This window comes from Narcine bancroftii, chromosome 2 (genome assembly GCF_036971445.1).
Source record: "Narcine bancroftii isolate sNarBan1 chromosome 2, sNarBan1.hap1, whole genome shotgun sequence".
Classification (NCBI taxonomy): domain Eukaryota; kingdom Metazoa; phylum Chordata; class Chondrichthyes; order Torpediniformes; family Narcinidae; genus Narcine; species Narcine bancroftii.
In genome coordinates this window covers 310,202,953-310,220,943 of record NC_091470.1, presented here as the reverse complement: position 1 = coordinate 310,220,943, position 17,991 = coordinate 310,202,953, and the positions used below count along the sequence as shown (strand labels likewise).

Below are 17,991 nucleotides of genomic sequence, written 5' to 3'. Positions count from 1 at the left end.
GGTTGTCAAGAGTATCTAATTCCTTGGAGTGCACTCGGGTGGAGAATCTCACAGTCCCTTAACATCAGCTCTATAGCCAAGAAAGCCCAGCAGCACCTCTACTTCCTGCAAAGGCTGGAGAAACTTCATCTCCCACCCTCCATCCTCATTACATTCTACAGAAGATGTATCGAGAGCATCCTGTGCAACTGCATCACTGCCTGGTTTGGAAGCTGTACTTCCTCAGATGACAAGACCCTGCAAAGGATAGTGAAGTCAGTGGAAAAGATCATTGGGGGCTCTCTTCCTACCATGAAGGTCATTTACAACTCTTGATGAGGGCAAATAGCAATAAGCATTGTGAAGGACCCAACACACTCAAGTGAACTTCTGCCATCTAGTAGGAATGTTGTGAACTCGATCAGAGACATCCCTGACCCTGGTACCTGGGAGGCAACATAGAATCTGGAAGCCTTGTTACCATTTAAAGAAGCTCCTATCCACTCATCTAACTAATCATCATAGGTCTCCTTTTTTCCCCCCTTCCCTTCTGAACTGAGAGGCCAGCCTTTGTGCCAGAGTTGTGACCACCACAACTTGTTCCTGGTAGATCATCCCCCCCCCCCAACGGTATCCAAAACAGTATACTTTTTGTGGAGTCGAATGGCCATAGGGGTGCTCTGCACTGTCTGTTAATTCCTCTTCCCTCTCCTGACTTATGGGGGTGATAGTCTCCCTGAAGCTCCTCTTTATCACTGCCCATGCCTCCTAAAGGATCCAGAATTCATCCAGCTCCAGTTTCCTAACTTGATCTCCCAGGAGCTGCAGCTGGATGCACAATTATGCTGTCCCAGATTTCCCAAATCCTGCAATCAGAGCATTCTAGTACCCTAGCTGCTCTCTCCATTAACTCTTCCTAATTTAAATACTAATATCTTATCTGGCCTTACCTTGCTGGAAACAAGCTCATCCTCAATCTTTGCTAGCCAAACCCTCCAGGTTTCATGCCTACACTGGGCCACCCTCACACTGGCCATTCTGCTTGAGCTACCCTCTTTTTATTTGTCACTGCCCCTTATCTTTATTACTCCTCCTACCAATCACCATTCTGTTTAATCCTTAACGCCTTCTGCTCCCTTTTAAACTGCACTCAGCTCCAGCTGGTTCCTGACATTTCCAGCTCTCCTGAGTCCCTTGCTCCTCCTCTTTCAACAATGGTACAAAAATTGCAATTACTACTCTCTGCTTTCCATATGCAAGTCAATTTTTAATCCTTACAGCCAAGGTTCCGTGGACCCAATGCCTCATGACTCTTGAACGAGTCTCTCATGGAGGAACCTTATCAAATGCCTTGCCATATCTATCACCCTACTTTCATCAATTTCTTTTATTATCTCCTCAAAAAACTCAATTAGGCTTATAAGACATGACCTTCCCTTCACAAAGCCATGCTGGTTATCCTTGAGTAGACAGTATTTCTGTGCTATATGACTCCACGACTTTATGATTAACTTAATTCAGAAGTCCTGTATGATTTTCTTGAATAACTTGTTCTTGTTAAAATTAATTTTATATTTGACTGGTGTGATTTTTTTCTTTACTGTGAAATGAACTAGAGGTTAATCCTTGTGGATAGGGCTATATCTATACATAGTAACCGTAGGCTTGCCAAGGTGTTTATCTGCGTAAAATTTATAAATGTTCTAAAATAATGTAACCATCTGGAACAAAGTCTAAGGTAGTCATTTGCCTTTCTAATTGAAAATCAGAAACAGAAGTTGGAAATTTAAAGATTAAAAATAGAAAATGTTGGAAATGCTTAGCATTTTGAGAAAATATTCTGATGAAGGACCTCAGGCCTGAAATGTTAGTCTGTTCTCTTTCCACAGAAGATGTCAGACTTCATGGGTGTCTCCAGCTTTTTCTTTTTTATTTAAAAAAAAAATGCCTTATCATTTGCTTGGACTATCTGCATGATATCTTCTATAATTCATGAGCAAGAACACTTGTAATGCTATTGTGCAACATTTACTGGTCTCTCTCCTTTGAAAAGGTATTCTACTTTTCCATTTTTGCCTTCCAAAGTAGAATAATTTTATATTAGATTCCATAATACTCCATATGTACTGCTGTTTGCCCAATCATTTAGTCAATCTACATTTATTTGCAACATCTTTATATTCTTCTCACTAGTTACTTTCTTTGTTTTGTATCATTCAGTTATGACATTCTTTCAACTTTCATCTATATCATTGGTTTGGATTGTAAATAGCTGTGGCTTAAGTACAGATCCTTGTGCACACCATTAGAGTCACCTGCTCTCCTGAATTTTATTTTGAGTATTTTATTTGTTTTATGAAAATACAAAATATAAGAGTCAATTAATATAATAACAGTAATATTTTGAATATAAAATCATAGAAAAACATTGATAATGTCAGAGAGAAAAATATAAAAAGGAGAGTCCCTCTTCTCCCAATGCCCCTCCTCAGCTTTGAAAGAAAAGGGGACAAAGAGCAGGGAATACAGGGAGATAAAAAGAAAGAAAATGGAAAAGGAAAAGCAACAGGAGCAAGGTTTGAGATCTCAGAGTCACATCATTTTAAAAGTATTAGATTTCTAATAAGGAGTATACTAATTGACAAATATCAAAATAAATTATACAATCTGGGCATTTAAATAGTCTAAATAAGGTTTAGAAATTTTGACATACATGCTATATCTATTCCTAAGACTATACGTAATCTTCTCAAAGGGAATACAGCTTTGCATTTCTATGTTCCAACGATCAATGTGAAGTAGGTAATCGGAATTCCATGTTATCACTATACATTTCTGGCTATTGACAATGCAATTTTAATAAATTTAGATTTACTTCTGGGGAAGATAACTTTTATAACTGCAAAATTCCCCAGAAGAAACAACTCTGGGTCGAGAGGGAAGTTCACCCCCACAATTTTTGTCAACACTTTCCCCAATTCTATCTAAAAAAGTCTTAGTTTCGTGCACAACCAGATGGAATGTAAACATCTGTACCACACCAAAAACACATCAGAAAATTCTGATTTACTTTTATGTATCTTTTGAGGTGTGAAATATAATTGGTTCAGAAAATTATAGTGAATCAGTCTATATCTAGAATTAATTAAGGTAGTCATACTATCTGTAGATTTGACCAGTATTGTGGATCGATTATAATGCCCAAATCCAATTCCCATATCTCCCCTGATCTATGTAGTCCAAATTTTTGGCTTTGATCTTGGATCAGTTCACATATATATTAGAGAAAAATTTGGTTGCATTCCCCTTTTGAATTAGAATTTCCATGCCTGAGCATATAGGTAGGACCATTAATGGTCCCCACTTTTCCCAATTGGAGATAGCAAAAGAATGTGTTGTTTGGTAAATTATATTTATTTTTAAGTCCCTCAAAAGATATATTTTGCTTCTGTTGATCATAACAATCTTCAATGCACCTGATATCAGGTAGTCAAGATTCTATTACCCAAATTCATGGGTATTAAACAGTTTTGAGATAGAGGTGACTTTGTGGTATAGAGGTGTGAGATATCTATCTTTGTGAGAGAGAGGTGTCTTTTAATCCCACAAATTGTTTAATTTTACCATAAATATAAATTATATGTTTCAATAATGCATTAATTGTTTTGCTATTCTGATGTGAGTTTATTCAATAGTTCACTCATTTATGGAAAACATTCTTCTCATCTCAAACTATGTTTATTAATCATGTCTTCTTATTCACCATTTTTTGTTATCAGTTGATGAATAAATTTACATTATTCCTTCCTCATATTGCTTTAAATCCTTTTTAATTTATTAAAATTTCCTCATGAGAAAAAATTAACTTTAGAGCATCTTTCCTCAAAATTTATTAACATTCTCCTCCCTCTTCAATGCAACACAATTCTTTTCATCTTAAATGCCCGAGTGATCTCATGCTCCTTTCTTTCCCTCCTAAGTTCCCTCTTAAACTATATGACATATGCACCCTTCGTATTCTCAACCAGAGCCTCATTATCTGTGGTTATTAAAGTTCCTCATCTTGGTAGTCTGGCCCTTCACATTAATGGTAACATGCTGTCCCTGAACTCTCCCTCTCTCTCACTTGCCAAAGCCCCATTTACCTGCAAACAAACTCTCTCAATTATTCTTTGCAAACTCATGTCTTAAGTCATCAAAATTAGCCTTGTTTTATTTAGGACTGTAACATGTGGACAAGTCCCATTTCTTTTCAGAATTTGATGTCATATCCACAAGGGTTTCTCGAGAGGAGGTCCTGCGTTGCACTCTCTAATAAGGCCACCTACATATTGTTTGAGAAAAGTTACCTGGGCATGTTTAATACATTCCATCCTGTCAAAGCCCTTTGCACTGTGAGAGTCTCAGTTAGTAAGAAGGAAATTGAAACTACCTACTGAATGACTCCATCATTCTTACATCTATCTGTGATCTCCAGATGTATTGTTCCTCAAATTTCCAATGACTTTTGGAGGATGTATAATACAATTCCATCAAAGTGATCTTCCCCTTATATCTAAGTTCCACCAATATAACCTCAGTGGATGATCCCCCAGGAATGTGCTAAGGGCTGATGTGATCAAAAAGGCAGCAACCCAACCCCTCTTACCTCCACTTTTATCGCCCTGAAGCTCTGTCTCAATAACAGTTTAGCTTGAAAAAAAATACCCCAGATTCCATAATTAATTCATAATAAGTCAATAACAATCTGTTTAGCCTATAAATGAGACTTCATCCTGAAATGAAATGAGTAATTTAATCTTGGTCTATTCTATGAATGTTTCGATAGTGTATTCCAGGAGGTTTTTTTTTAAACTTCAGAATCTAGACTTTAGAATTCCATAGAGACCAATAGAAACATCAGTAAATGTCTGATTGAATTTGTATTCTTGATGGAAGAGATCTAAATCTGGTTAATTAAAAGCTCTGTTCGTTTTTGCTCCCTGTGGTATTTTGTATATTTTTTTTCAGTGATCGGATAAAGAAAGCTATGAAAAACCAGGAAGCAAACCACAAATGTAAAACAATATGAAACTGTGTAATAGAGATAATATAGTTTCAGAGAGGTATTGATGATGTGTGTGTATATGTGTAGATGGGGAGAGGCAGCGGGGTGCAGGGGAGTCCACTTTTCAATCTAGTTTGACTGAAATACCCCACAGTAATTATCAGTACTTCTTAAAAGATAACACCACTTGGAATTGTTTCTGGTTAATTTCTCCTTGCTGTTATTGTTCTTTTAATGGTTTATCAATGGGAACCATATTGTAGAAGTTTAAAGGGAGTTTATTGTGGATGTTTCCTAACTTCAGTCTCCTGCATAAGTGGGTAATACCATTACATCCGAAGGGCAAAGTGTGGATACATGCAGAAGATCCACAGACAGCTTTGGGACACTGGCAACAGAAAGTGGCTATGGCAAAGGATCAAGACTAGAATGGATCACAAGTCAATCTTGTGAGTTAATGTCAATGAAGCCTCCCTTTTTCTACACATGGTTTGATGAACAGGATTACTGAAGAAAGTTCCGTGTCCCTCTAATGAATGGGATCCCTGCATAACTGCGACTGAGATCAGGAAAATCGAAGGTGAACTCACACAAGGTGGCAGAACCAGTCAACATAACTGGTTGGATACTGAAGGACTGCACCAGCCAGTTGACAGAGGTGTTCATGGACATAACCATATAACCATTTACAGAGCGGAAACAGGCCACGTTGGCCTTTGAAGTCCGCACCGGTTCACTGATTTTGTGCGCTCTCTTCAGGCATTGGTCCCGGTAGATCTTCATTCAATAACGATGGGCGAATTCAATGCAGGTGGAATCTTATTGAAATTGAAAGCAAAATTGTTGTCCTGGCACCACACAACCAGATTCTTGATCTCCATCCTGCTTTCTGACTCATGGTCATTAACTTGGATCTCTGAAAATCTTATCGACTAAAACTTACCATACAAATAGATTCAACTTCCAAAATTAAAACTAATTTACAAAAAAGTTTGATTTCTGAAAATTATTCATAAAAATTTGGTGCTGGCGAGTTCAGAGAGGACACTGCAAACTACTATTTACAGAATTCCCTACTTCTCCAGTGCAGAAACTTATGTTTTTTCAACACCTCACTGCAGCAGTCCATCATTCCCTTGGGATTCAAGACAGCCACCATCATCCCGGTAGCCAAGATGGCGATAATAACAGGCCTCAGTGACTACGCCCTGTGGCATTAACCTCCACCATTAAGGATTGCTTTGAGCATCTGGTGATGGAACATGTCAACAAACGTCCCAGAGATGGTGGATTTCTCCTGTAGAAGAAACTGTTTCTCAGATGATACCATAGCCTTGTCCATTCACACTGTTCCGATGCACATGGAGAAGGATGCCTCATATGCCAGCCTACTGTTCTTCGACTTCAGTTCAGCATTTAATATGATCATTTCCCAGAGGCTGGTGGAGAAGTTGTCCTCCCTGGGACTCCACACCCCTTACTGTAACTGGATTATGGACTTAATGGAAAGACTATGATCTGTCTAGATTGATAGCAGAATGTCGAGTACTATCATGCCTCAGGGCTGTGTGGTCAGCTCATTCCTGTTCAGGCTACTGACCTATGATCACGATTCACCACCAGATCCAGCTCCAGCAGTGTTATGAAATTTGCAAATGACACAAAGTAGTTGGCCTCATTAGCAACAATGAGTTGTATTACAGAGAAGAGGTGAAAAATATGGTGATATGGTGTGAGAATAACAACCTGAGTCTCAATGTGGACAAGACTAAGGAGATGATCGTGGACTTCATGGGAACCAATAAAGACCACCCTTCACTACATATCAACGCTTCTGTAGTGGAAAGAATGGAGAGCACTAAGTTTATTGGGGGCTCATTTAACTAGTGACCTTTCATGGACACACATCTCTTCAATTATCAGGAAGGCTGAACAGTGACTGCACTTCATGAGAAGACTGAAGTGGGCAAAGACACCAGCCATCATTAGGTCAAACTTCTGAGAGCATCCTGGCTGGCAGCATCATAATATGGTACAGTGGCTGCAGAGAAATTGATCAGAGATTAATCCACAGGACCATAAGAATGGCAGAGAGGATTACTGGGGTCTCTCTTGTCCGCCGCCCCCCAATTAAAGTGATCTACCAGGATTGTAGTCTGAAGAGGGCGCGCAAAATGATTGAGGACCCCTTCTACCCTCCACACAGCATCTTTCAGCTGTTCCCATCGGGAAAGAGGTACAAATGTAATAGAGCCAGCACCACCAGGCTGAGAAATACCTTCTTCCCACAGGCAGTGAGAATGCTGAACAACCAAAGGAACTGCTCACACTAACCATCCGAGACACTCATATTTATTAAACAGTATTTATTTATTTATATGTACGATACTTGTTCTGCACATGTATTATTTGTCTAGATGTGTGCTATGTCTGGTTATGTGTCTGCATGTTTCACACCAAGGACCAGAGAACACTGTTTTGTTGGGTTGTACTTGTGCAATCAGATAACAATAAACTTGACTTGATACCATGGGAAGAACAGGAAGGCACATGGAACATATTAAGAATATTAAGATGCTGGAAGAGAATGGAAGAGGAAGAAACATTCCAGAAAGGAAATCTGTGCTCCCATCTAACCAAAATTTGTCACCCTGCTCTATCTAAAAAATTTAGCATCTCAGAGCAGAATTTCCCTGGCTAATAATATTGACGTATGGATTGTAATTTTCCATGCAGGAGCTGGACATATTTGCAATGTCTTGCAATCTGCTCTCCATTGTGGAATAAGATTGAGAAGAACTGAAGGTCATTACACTCTCCATTCAAAGACATTGCATTGTCCTTGCCAAGGACCTCCAGGCAGGTTTGCATGAAATTTAGGCCTCTCAATGAGGGACCAGTGCCATTCTCTTCTAGACCTACATCACTTTACCAGTGCAACCATCCAGCTGGTCTGTGATCACAGGAAGCAGGTCTTTGCCTGGTTTCTTGGCTGTATTAAACATCACTGCAGAATTCTACTGTGTCAGTTCCATTTGAGTTAACATGCAAGGAGAGCCCTCTGTTTTGGCTGGTAATTCTGGTTTGTGACTGTTAACACACAATATAATGAAAACTGCAGAATATGCAGGTATACACCAATAGACTGTTCAAGTAAAACTTCTGTTGTTGTACCACTCTGGGGGAACCATTTGGTGGTTCAATAGAGCAGATGTCAAGTTCTCCAGTGATCTGCTGCATCTTCCATTATCTTTCTGTCATGTAGATACCACAAAACATACCGAGGGGAACTAAAACAGTACTGAGGGAAGAAATACTGATGTGGAAGAAGAGAAAGGGAGGAAACTTAGATCACTCCATTCTGTTGTGAATATGCATCAAAAAACCATCATCGTTGGATTCCTTCAACAGTCCCAAACCCAACTTAACTCTGATCCTTACAGTTTGTGCTTAGCTACAATGTGAAAGTCATTTACAAAATAAAACAATACAAAACAATATTCTAAATTACATCAGATAATAATCCAACCAAAAGCCACCATGCGTGTCTGTTCTCTGATTTTCTTGGTCTGTTGTATTGGACATTATGATATGTTTTTGGTTGCAATGTGGCTGACAGTGGGGTTTGAATTTCAAAGGTGGAGACTGGATCTGATTTTCAAAGTTGACTTCAAGTGGCTCAGGGCTGATAAAGCCCAGCAACAGACTTTACATGGGTCATAATCTCTGGACTGGCTGATTAAGAAAGGACTAATGCTGCCTTCCTATGAGAAACAGAAGGTTTGTGCTGCACTGACACACTGACACTCCCCAGTGCACATTTAAATACAGTAAAACCTCTGGTATCCACCATTTATGGGAATTGGTAGGTGCTGGATAAGTGTTTTCTTCCGTTTGCTTGAGACTTACTCTTACAACGCCTAACACATACACCTGTATTAAGAATAAACAATTTAAAAGACAAAAGTACTATACTGTACTTACACTGAACAACCTTCACTTGCATGAACATATAAAATTTAAAGCATTTTACTTATTTTCAGTCTCATTCTTTGAAAACATTTAACTGTCACTGCATTTTCAGGTTCCTCCCCCTCTATGGGCAACCCACCCAAAAGACGAACAATAACATTATAGATAATTAACCCCCTTCCCCTCAGTTTATAGATAAAGCCTCTGAATGGGGTGATCCTTACAAAGCACTTGAAGAGAGTCACTCCAACAGCGTGCAGCATCGACCTAGGTGATGCTATTATTGTTTCACACAACTTTATTCAAAAAGCTGCTATGAGCAAAGTACGACCAAGGCACTCAACTGGCTGAATATTTGCTTCCATCTTCAGCAATGGTTTATGTGGTACTTCAGAGAACTTTTATTTTACAATTTTAAACTTAAGTATTTTACCTATTATTTTATTCTTATTTATATTTTCCTTGAATTTTTTTGCCGGCTGCTTGAATTCTGGATACCAGGGGTTTTACTGTACTTCTAATAACCAATAGGATGCAGAATGTTGGACTCTGAGAGTCATTGGACAGGATAGCCCACAGCTATAATGAGAATGAACAAATATGTGAATGGATGGACGAGCACTTTACTGCGAGAAGGGCAAGTTTCAAGACCTCTGCAAACCCTATGCCTTCCGATGCAGTAAAGAGTCATTTTGCATAGCTGCTAATCTTTTACTTCAGGCTGTCTCATTAAATCCTTTCCTGAGTTCTGTTCACCAGAACCCATTTTTGTGCTTACTCCTCAAAGATCTCACAGCTGAACTATTATTCCCCTCTGCCAGTTGGAAATCATTCATGCCCAGTGCTTGACCATTTGGAATTCCTGCCCGCACGCTATCATTTAAAGTCCATCCCTGGTCAGGATTTGTTGGTGCTTGTGAATGTGAAATCAAGTGAAGGTTAGTTTTTATCTTCATTGTCTACTTTCTCTGCCTCCATGCCTGACAGGTTGCTATTTGAAATGAAAGAGTATGCTTACGACGTGAAAGGATGAAGAGGATTTTTAACAGTGGCTGAGGAAGGTGTTCATACTTGAACCTTTGCTCAATGATCTCGGCCATCTGTGTGAGAACACTGGATATTTCCAGCACTGTTTCCAGGTCCTATGGGCTTGACAATAACAATGGCAGTCTGAGTTTCCTACTGTTATAGATTCTGGGTCCTCCCTGCTTCCTTCCCAAAACAATACATCTCTCCTCAATACTATCTCAACCTCTGGGACTGCAGCATTGGAAAGTTTTCTGGCTTCTTTCTCCCATTTCAATCCATTCTGCAGATTGTTCTCACCACCTACTCCAATTACAAAGCAGCTTCCCTTCGAGAGGCCTGTTAGCAGGTTTCCAGCCAGAGAACATTGTGGTTAGTCACAGTTAGACACTGTTATCATTGAAATGCTTCCTGAATTCCCTTGGGAGCCATGAAATTTACTCATTTTGTTGTTCAGAAATACATTTGATAATCAATTGAACTGCAACGGCAATAGCCCAAATCAAAAGTAGTGGGTAAAATGATGATTACTAACTGAAAAGTATCACCAGTCAAACCAAATATGTTTGGGTTTTAAATTTCAACTTATCCAGTCAGTGCATCTCTGTGTTTTTTCTTAACTTGTGAGTTACCACATCCACATTGATCAATGTCTCAATGGCTTGATGGTATTTCTTTTAATTTTTAAATTTAGACATACAGCATGGTAACAGGCTCTCCCGATCCAAAAAAAAAACCCATGCCACTCAATTACAAACAATTAACCTAGAACTCTGGATATTTTTGAAGGGTGGGAGGAAACCAGAGTACCTGGAGGAAACCCTCGCAGGCACAGGAAGAAGGCACAAACAGACAGCGCCAGATTCGAACTCTGGTCACTGGCAGCATAACAGCATTGTACTAACTGCTACACTAACCTCCAATGAATGAAGAAACAAAGGTGTTATCCACATCTAATTGAACTTCAGGTGAATTGTCTTCTCACAATAGGAAGGTAGGGCGGTATGGTTGGTGTAACAGTTAGCGCAACACCTTTACAGGGCTAGTTATTGGGACTGTCTGTAAGGTGTTTGTACATTCTCCCCAGGTCAGCATGGATTTTCCCTGAGGGAAAACATATCAGGGGTGTAGGTTAATTAGGCTGTAAATCAGGCAGCATGGACGTGCTAAATTTATGTTTAAATTTTAAAATAGAAGCAGTATTGTACTCTTAACCCTAATTTGACAAGAAAGTGTGTTGGCAGAAATTGGTTGTAAAGTACAGTAGATGAAAAAGGGTATGCTACAGTTCATAGCCATTTACTTCTATATGTAGTTTAATATTTAACTATTATTTAAATCTTACAAAAATATTGTTATCAAATTCACCTTACCATGCTCCAGCTGTATCCACCAACAAGATAAATATTGTCGTCTAGTACTGCACATCCTGGACCACTGCGTCCTTCCAAGATAGGAGTTTGGAGTATGTTCCATTGGTCACCCTTAGGATCATAACATTCAACGAGCATCACATCAAGATGTGAGAAACCTAGACCAAAAGTAAACATTTTGAATCAAAGTAAAACACGAAAGTCCGCAGACGTGATTGAAGTAAAAACACAATACTAGAAAAACTCAGCAGGCCAAAGCGTGTACTTTATGTCGCAAAGGTAAAGATACATAACCAATGTCTTCAACTTGAGCCCTTCATCAAGGTATGAGCAAAATGCACCCAAACAAAATGGTGGGTGGAGATGGGCAGGGGGACTCTTCCGATGTATCTTTATCCTGCTATAAAGTACATTGTTTAACCTGTTGAGTTTCTCCAACTTTGTGTTTTTACTTATTTTGAATCAAAGTATTGAATTGAGAATAGTTCTTTTTCTTGAGTGGATTTAATAATAGACCCTCAGTCTATTTTAGATATAAGCCCACAAAGCAGTTATAACAGTTAAGGGAAGTAGTTTCAATTGAATAGTAAAACAAGTAAACTAGATGGTAATAAATTTACGAAAGGAAGCAGTGCTTTTCAAATAAGTTAACCATTGTATATATGCACCATATTGGTTCAAAACAATAATAGGGACTAGATGATGGGCATTAAATTACTTAATAATCACAGTCTTATTCAAATAAATTAATTGTATTTGGTTTTGTAAGATCATGTTTGTAATTCTCCTTCAAATGCAATCACAGAGAATTTCTGAAAGTCTTTTTCATGTGTTCAAGGGATCTGGCCATCACCAGCAAGCCTGGCATTAATTATGCATCTCCAATGGTTTTTGAGAAGGCAATGGTGAGAAGCCTACTTGAACTGTGGAATTCACCACAACTCTGCAAATATATGGTGTTTAGATGAAATTTTATTGATTGAGCTGTGGCTTGCTAAACCAGTTCAAATGGATGAATTATAGAAATGACAATGGAAAATATTCCACACAATGCATCATAATTGGTGGCAGGAAAAGAGCTAACTAGCCTTTTTTTTTGGAGAATTAAATCTTACAAAATCCATAACACCAAAGATCATGATTCTTTAAATGCATATCTAATACATTACATATTATGAAGGTTTATGTCTCTATTATGTTTTCAGCTGGCGAGGTCTAAACCCCTTCCACAAATATTCTCCTTGTCATCTTTGATCTTGCTGATAAATAGTTTAAATCTATCCCTCATAATATTTAGATCCCTCAGCAAAGGGAAAAAATTCTTTCCAGTTTATTTCACCCTTCATAATTTTATACTCCTTATTTAAGCTTTCTTACAGCGTCATTTGCTCCAACTCAAATACATCTTCCTATCCAACGTCCCTCACAGCTATTTTGTTTCAGTCCTGGCATTATCTTTGTAAATGTCCTGTTTTATTTAATGTTTCCTGTAATATACTGACTACAAGCTGTGGTATACAACAATATTGTGTTGAATATAATTTCGGCATGCTCTCCTTTCCCTTATAAAAGAAAACATCCCTTTTGCTTTTTGCACATTACCAACTTTCCTACTATCTTTAAGGATCTGTGAAAACATACTGCAAAATCTATTTGATCCTCAGCATATTTCAATATACGGGCATTTATTTTGTATTCCCTTCCATTATTACACATCCCCAGGTCCATTACTTCACACTTTTCTAGATTGATTTTCATTAGCTATTCTTTTTCAATTGACCAGACAGCTTCCATTTGTAATCTAAAGCTTCCTTCTACACTGTCAACTTCATGAACAATTTTTGTATCATCTTCAAACATTTTTTATCAAGTACAGGTACACAATCCTTTATCCGGAACCCTTGGGGGACAGTGTGTTCCGAATTTCGGATTTTTCTGGATTTTGGAAAGCCTGATTTAAACCCACCCAAATTATGCTGACGTATCCACCCCACCCCCTTCCAGTCGCGCAGCCGTCTCTCCCCTCCCCCCCCATCCACCCGACTCACGTTGCCGGTCTCTCACCCGCCTGACTCGCGCTGCCGGTCTTCCCCCCTCACCCACCCGACTCATGATATCAGTCTCCACCCCCCCCACCACTCACCTGCCTGACTCGCACTGCCGGCTTCTTGCCCGCCCAACTCGTGCCCGCCGGCCTCTCGCCCGCCCGACTCACGCCCGCCGGCCACTCGCCCGCCCGACTCGCGCCCGCCGGCCTGGTGCCCGCCTGACTCACGCCCGCCGGCCACTCGCCCGCCGGACACGCGCTGCCGGTCTCTCTTCCCACTTTCCAGATTTTGGAGCTTGCTGGATTTTAGATTTCCGGATAAAAGATTGTGTACCTGTATACCTATATTAGTACAGTAGTATAAACCACAAAACCAAGGGAACAAGCACTGATCTCTCTGGAACCCTAGTAGTAACTGCTTTACAAGTAAACTCATCAATTGCAATGTTTTGCTTACTCTCTGATCCAATTTCGATGCAAGCTGCTGTTCTCCCTTGAATCCCTAGAGGTTTTTTTTAAAAACCAGGTTGCCATGTAGGATCTCATTGAAACCTTGCTTATTTCACAACATATGCATATTCGACCCTCTTTTTTACTCTCTCAAAAACCACAATCAAATTATTCAGCTATCACTTCCCTCTAACAAATTCAAGTTGACTTTCCTTCATTGCTCTATTACTTTCTAAATTAATTTTAGAAAGGATTCATTCCAATAATTGGCTGCCATTGAAATGAAATGAACAATTGTGCAAAATCTACTCCTTATTTCCTATGTAAACATTGGTCAATGATAAAATGTTACCAATCCTCCAGTACCAAGGCTGCAGCTATTGGCTTTTTGAAAAATGATGCTCAAAGCCTTCATAATTTCTACCTTTGCTTTTTTAACATTTTGGGATATAATCTGTCTTCACCTTCCAAGATGTAAAATCTCATTATAATTCACCTCTTATTTTCTTCTCTTATTACATTTGTCCAGTTCAAAATTTCACATTCTTCCTCATCAACTACAATGTGCCATCTTTAAGAAACAGCCACAGAATATCTTTTCTTCCCATGTTTGTTATCTTTTATTTCCTTCATAGATCCTCCTATTTCCTCTAGATATGTTCTTTCTCTTAATATAATTATAAAACTTCTTTAGACTTTCTATGACTTTTCAAGTAATGGCTCTTTGTTTTCCCAATTTCACCTCAATATATGCAGGCATGGTTAGTCTTATGGCTCACGCAACACTATTACAATGTAGTGACCCGGGATCAAACCAGATGCTGACTGTAAGGAATTTGCATGTTCTCTCTGTGACAGCATGGACTTCTTCCAGGTGCTCCCACATGCCAAGGATGTACAAGTTTAGAAAGTTAATTGATTAAAGGGGTGTACTTGGGCAGCATTGGCTCATGTGACAGGAGGGCTTGTTTCCATGCTGTATCTCTAAATTGGAAAAAAATCTGTAATTGCTTGGGCTTTTTGCTATATTAAGCCTCATGTGCCACATCATCCAGGAGGCTCTGGATTTAGCACCCCTATCTTTTACATTTGAACATTTTTACCCTTAAAGCTTTGAAATCTCTTTCTTACATGCCTTCCATTACTCCTGCCTGCAAATAGATGTTTCCAGTTCAATCGTACTGAATAGTTTTCTAACATAATAAAATTGCCCTTCCTTAATTTAACATATTTACTGCTATCTCATTATAGCCAAGTTCAATTTAACAATATTGTGACCACAGCAACAAAAGTGCTTTTTCCCTTTACTCTCCTTCCACCTGCTCAGCTTCATTCCATTACTTGAAAAACAGAATGATCTGCTTTGTGTTAGGCTGATTACCTACTCGCTGATTAGACTTTCCCAAATTCAAATAACAAAAAATCTTATCCCTTCAACACATGTACACTGATTTATCCCATGTTAGTATGAGACTAATCAAAATAATCCTGCATATCCCATGGGTTTTTAATTTTTTGACCAAGGTGCCTGAGCACTCTTCTTCAAGCCCTCGCTTACAATAAAAGCTTTGGTTTCATTCTCCAGAAATTTTGCAAGTGTACTGTTCTTCCTCCCTTAAAATGTTTGGAGGTCCAGGATAGTACACTTCTCGAGTGTGATTTCTCTATTTCTTCTTGTTTCGTTATTTCAACCCATACAGCTAATTTGATCACTCTTTCAACATATCATCCCTTCTCACTCCTACAGCTGTGTCTTTAACTAACCCACCTGTCCCTTCCTTCCTTTTCATGTTTCAACTCATCTTGCTGACAGGAGTGTTAAGCTGATGTCCCTTTCCCCTGTACGTTATGATTTAGTAACAGATAACGCATCCCACCTTTGCTTCCACCCATTATTTTTTCTCCCCTACCTTGTTCCATCTGCTTCTGATCTTGTTCCACCTATCACCTACCAGACTGTCCTACCCCATTTCATAATGCTATAGACTAGCAAACTTTCCTGAACCTCTCAGTCCTATCAGGTCTCTGGCCGAACTGTCAACTTATGGTTTTTGCCTGCACATATTCTGCTTGACCGATTAAGTTCTTCCAGCATTATGTCTTTGTTCTACATTCCAGCAATTCCACTCATTTTTGTTTTCATATTCTATCTCCACATATGTTTTCATCATTTTTGTTTTCATTTCCTACCTGTGCCACCTACTCATCTGGCTTTTTCATTGACCCCCTTGCATTTAGATACATACCATGAAGCAGAGTCAGACACCCTTTCATTCTAATTTCCAATCTTCCTCCACTTTGCCTTCCAAAATCTCTCACTAATTTCTGCTTTCTGTGTTTCTTTTCCATTCTCCAAATTTTTGCTCATCTTGCTGTGAATCTGCAGTCATAAGCTGGATTGAATAATGATGCAAAATCCTTTGTTTAAAGGTTAGTTGCGCTTTTATGTCACTCTGGCAGTTTTGCAGAGACTATTATTGATACTAACAATAATCAGTGGGTGGCAATTGCAAAAGAAAAATAAGAATTATGCATTGCCTTTATTATTTATATTATCCTTTTCTGCATTAGCCCCTGCAACAGGATAGCAATGGAGAATGATTATTTGTCAGTAAACATTAGCTCAAGCATACACTGCATATTTGATGTTAGGTAGGAAACAATTTTAAAAAGGATGGAAGAATCTGAAATTCCGATGGGCACACTCTTGATAAAGGCAGTGACCAGTATTGGCTGCTTGGAACACTGTACTGATGAATATCGGGAATAAGCATAGAAAATGTATGTACTGTGAAGGAGGTGGAACCCCATGGATGAAGTAATTTCTCTTATGAGAAAACCGTTGAATTACTTTTACTTTCCACTCTAATCTCTCTGCTTGTTCCATTCACACAATAAGCAACCACAAAATACTACAGTCAATGCAATAGACCACACATGCATAAGCAGACATTTACAGAAAGGACTGCTTAAAGGACACTTCTCTGAGCAGATCTCCTATGTCCCTAACCTGAACAGTTTGTGACCTTGCCCAAAAATGCAACCCCTTCCACCACCTCATTCTGCTGTCCTAACTCAGCATGAATAATATATAAGTTTATGAGAAATCTTCTGATGCATCTCCCTGTATATTGGTAAGAAGATGGTAAAATTAACTGAGCTATAAACAAGAATATTTATTATATGAATTAAATACCATTTACTGCAGTGGTCTTCCCTATAAATTTATAAATTAAGTGAAAATCTGACTATTTAATGCAATGGGCAGTCACAAGATTTATTGATCACATAAAAGCTGCAGCTGTTTTAGTAATGAGGTTTAATCAGATTTGGAAATAAGGAATAAAATATCCAAATAGAATAGAAAAATGTACAAAATATATTAAGTAATATGAGGAATTAGAATTCAAAAGTTGAAATTTAATAGAAATTAAGTTACAAGAAATAAATGAGTTAATGAATTAAGTTACAAGTATGAGACAAATGTTTTTTTTTAGTAATGTCAGTAAATTAAATAGGACTAGCATAATGAAGTAAATTAAAGCAGAGTGTGAATAAGATCTCAACTATGCAGATTAACTTTACTGAAACTGTGCAGCAGAGGTTGTGTGAGGTAGAATAAAGGAGATGGGTACAGTTGTGTAACTGAGGCCTAGTTCTCAGCAAAGCAGTCAAGAAATAATTCAGATAAGTCCATCCTCGGTTTTGAGTCAATTTAGGTATTAAATGGATATCTGTGCCTTGTGCTCAACTTCACAGTGTGCATCACATCCAAACTTACGTGGCTAAAATTGTGCAAGGTAGGCAGGTCATTGTGAACACTAACTTGACAGCAGTAATGCTAGTTTTCATCTCATTGCTGCATCCAAACTCCTTTGATCTCATTGTGGAACAGGTTGAACTCCATTCCCCAAACAAGATCTGAAGGGTCACTCACTACTTCCAGGTTTGCTCTGGAATGATTCTGGCTGTTGCTTTGATTCTTCCTGTTCAAACTTGTGATTTCAAGTTGCAGAAGTCGATAGGGAGTTACAGGGCAGATGCTGAAGGGCATTCTATTGACTGAGTTTCTACGTAGACCAGTTACATCCAGAAAT

The 17,991-nt window shown here is 38.7% G+C and overlaps 1 protein-coding gene across 1 annotated transcript in view; it reads right to left on the bottom strand.

Moving 5' to 3' along the window:
* Positions 1–17,991, bottom strand: part of klhl14 (kelch-like family member 14) — a 172,520-nt gene that overhangs the window by 11,665 nt on the left and 142,864 nt on the right. The window contains exon 7 of the mRNA XM_069915440.1: positions 11,398–11,555. Within this exon, the coding sequence (XP_069771541.1) occupies positions 11,398–11,555 (158 nt within the window). The remainder of the gene's footprint in view (positions 1–11,397; positions 11,556–17,991) is intronic.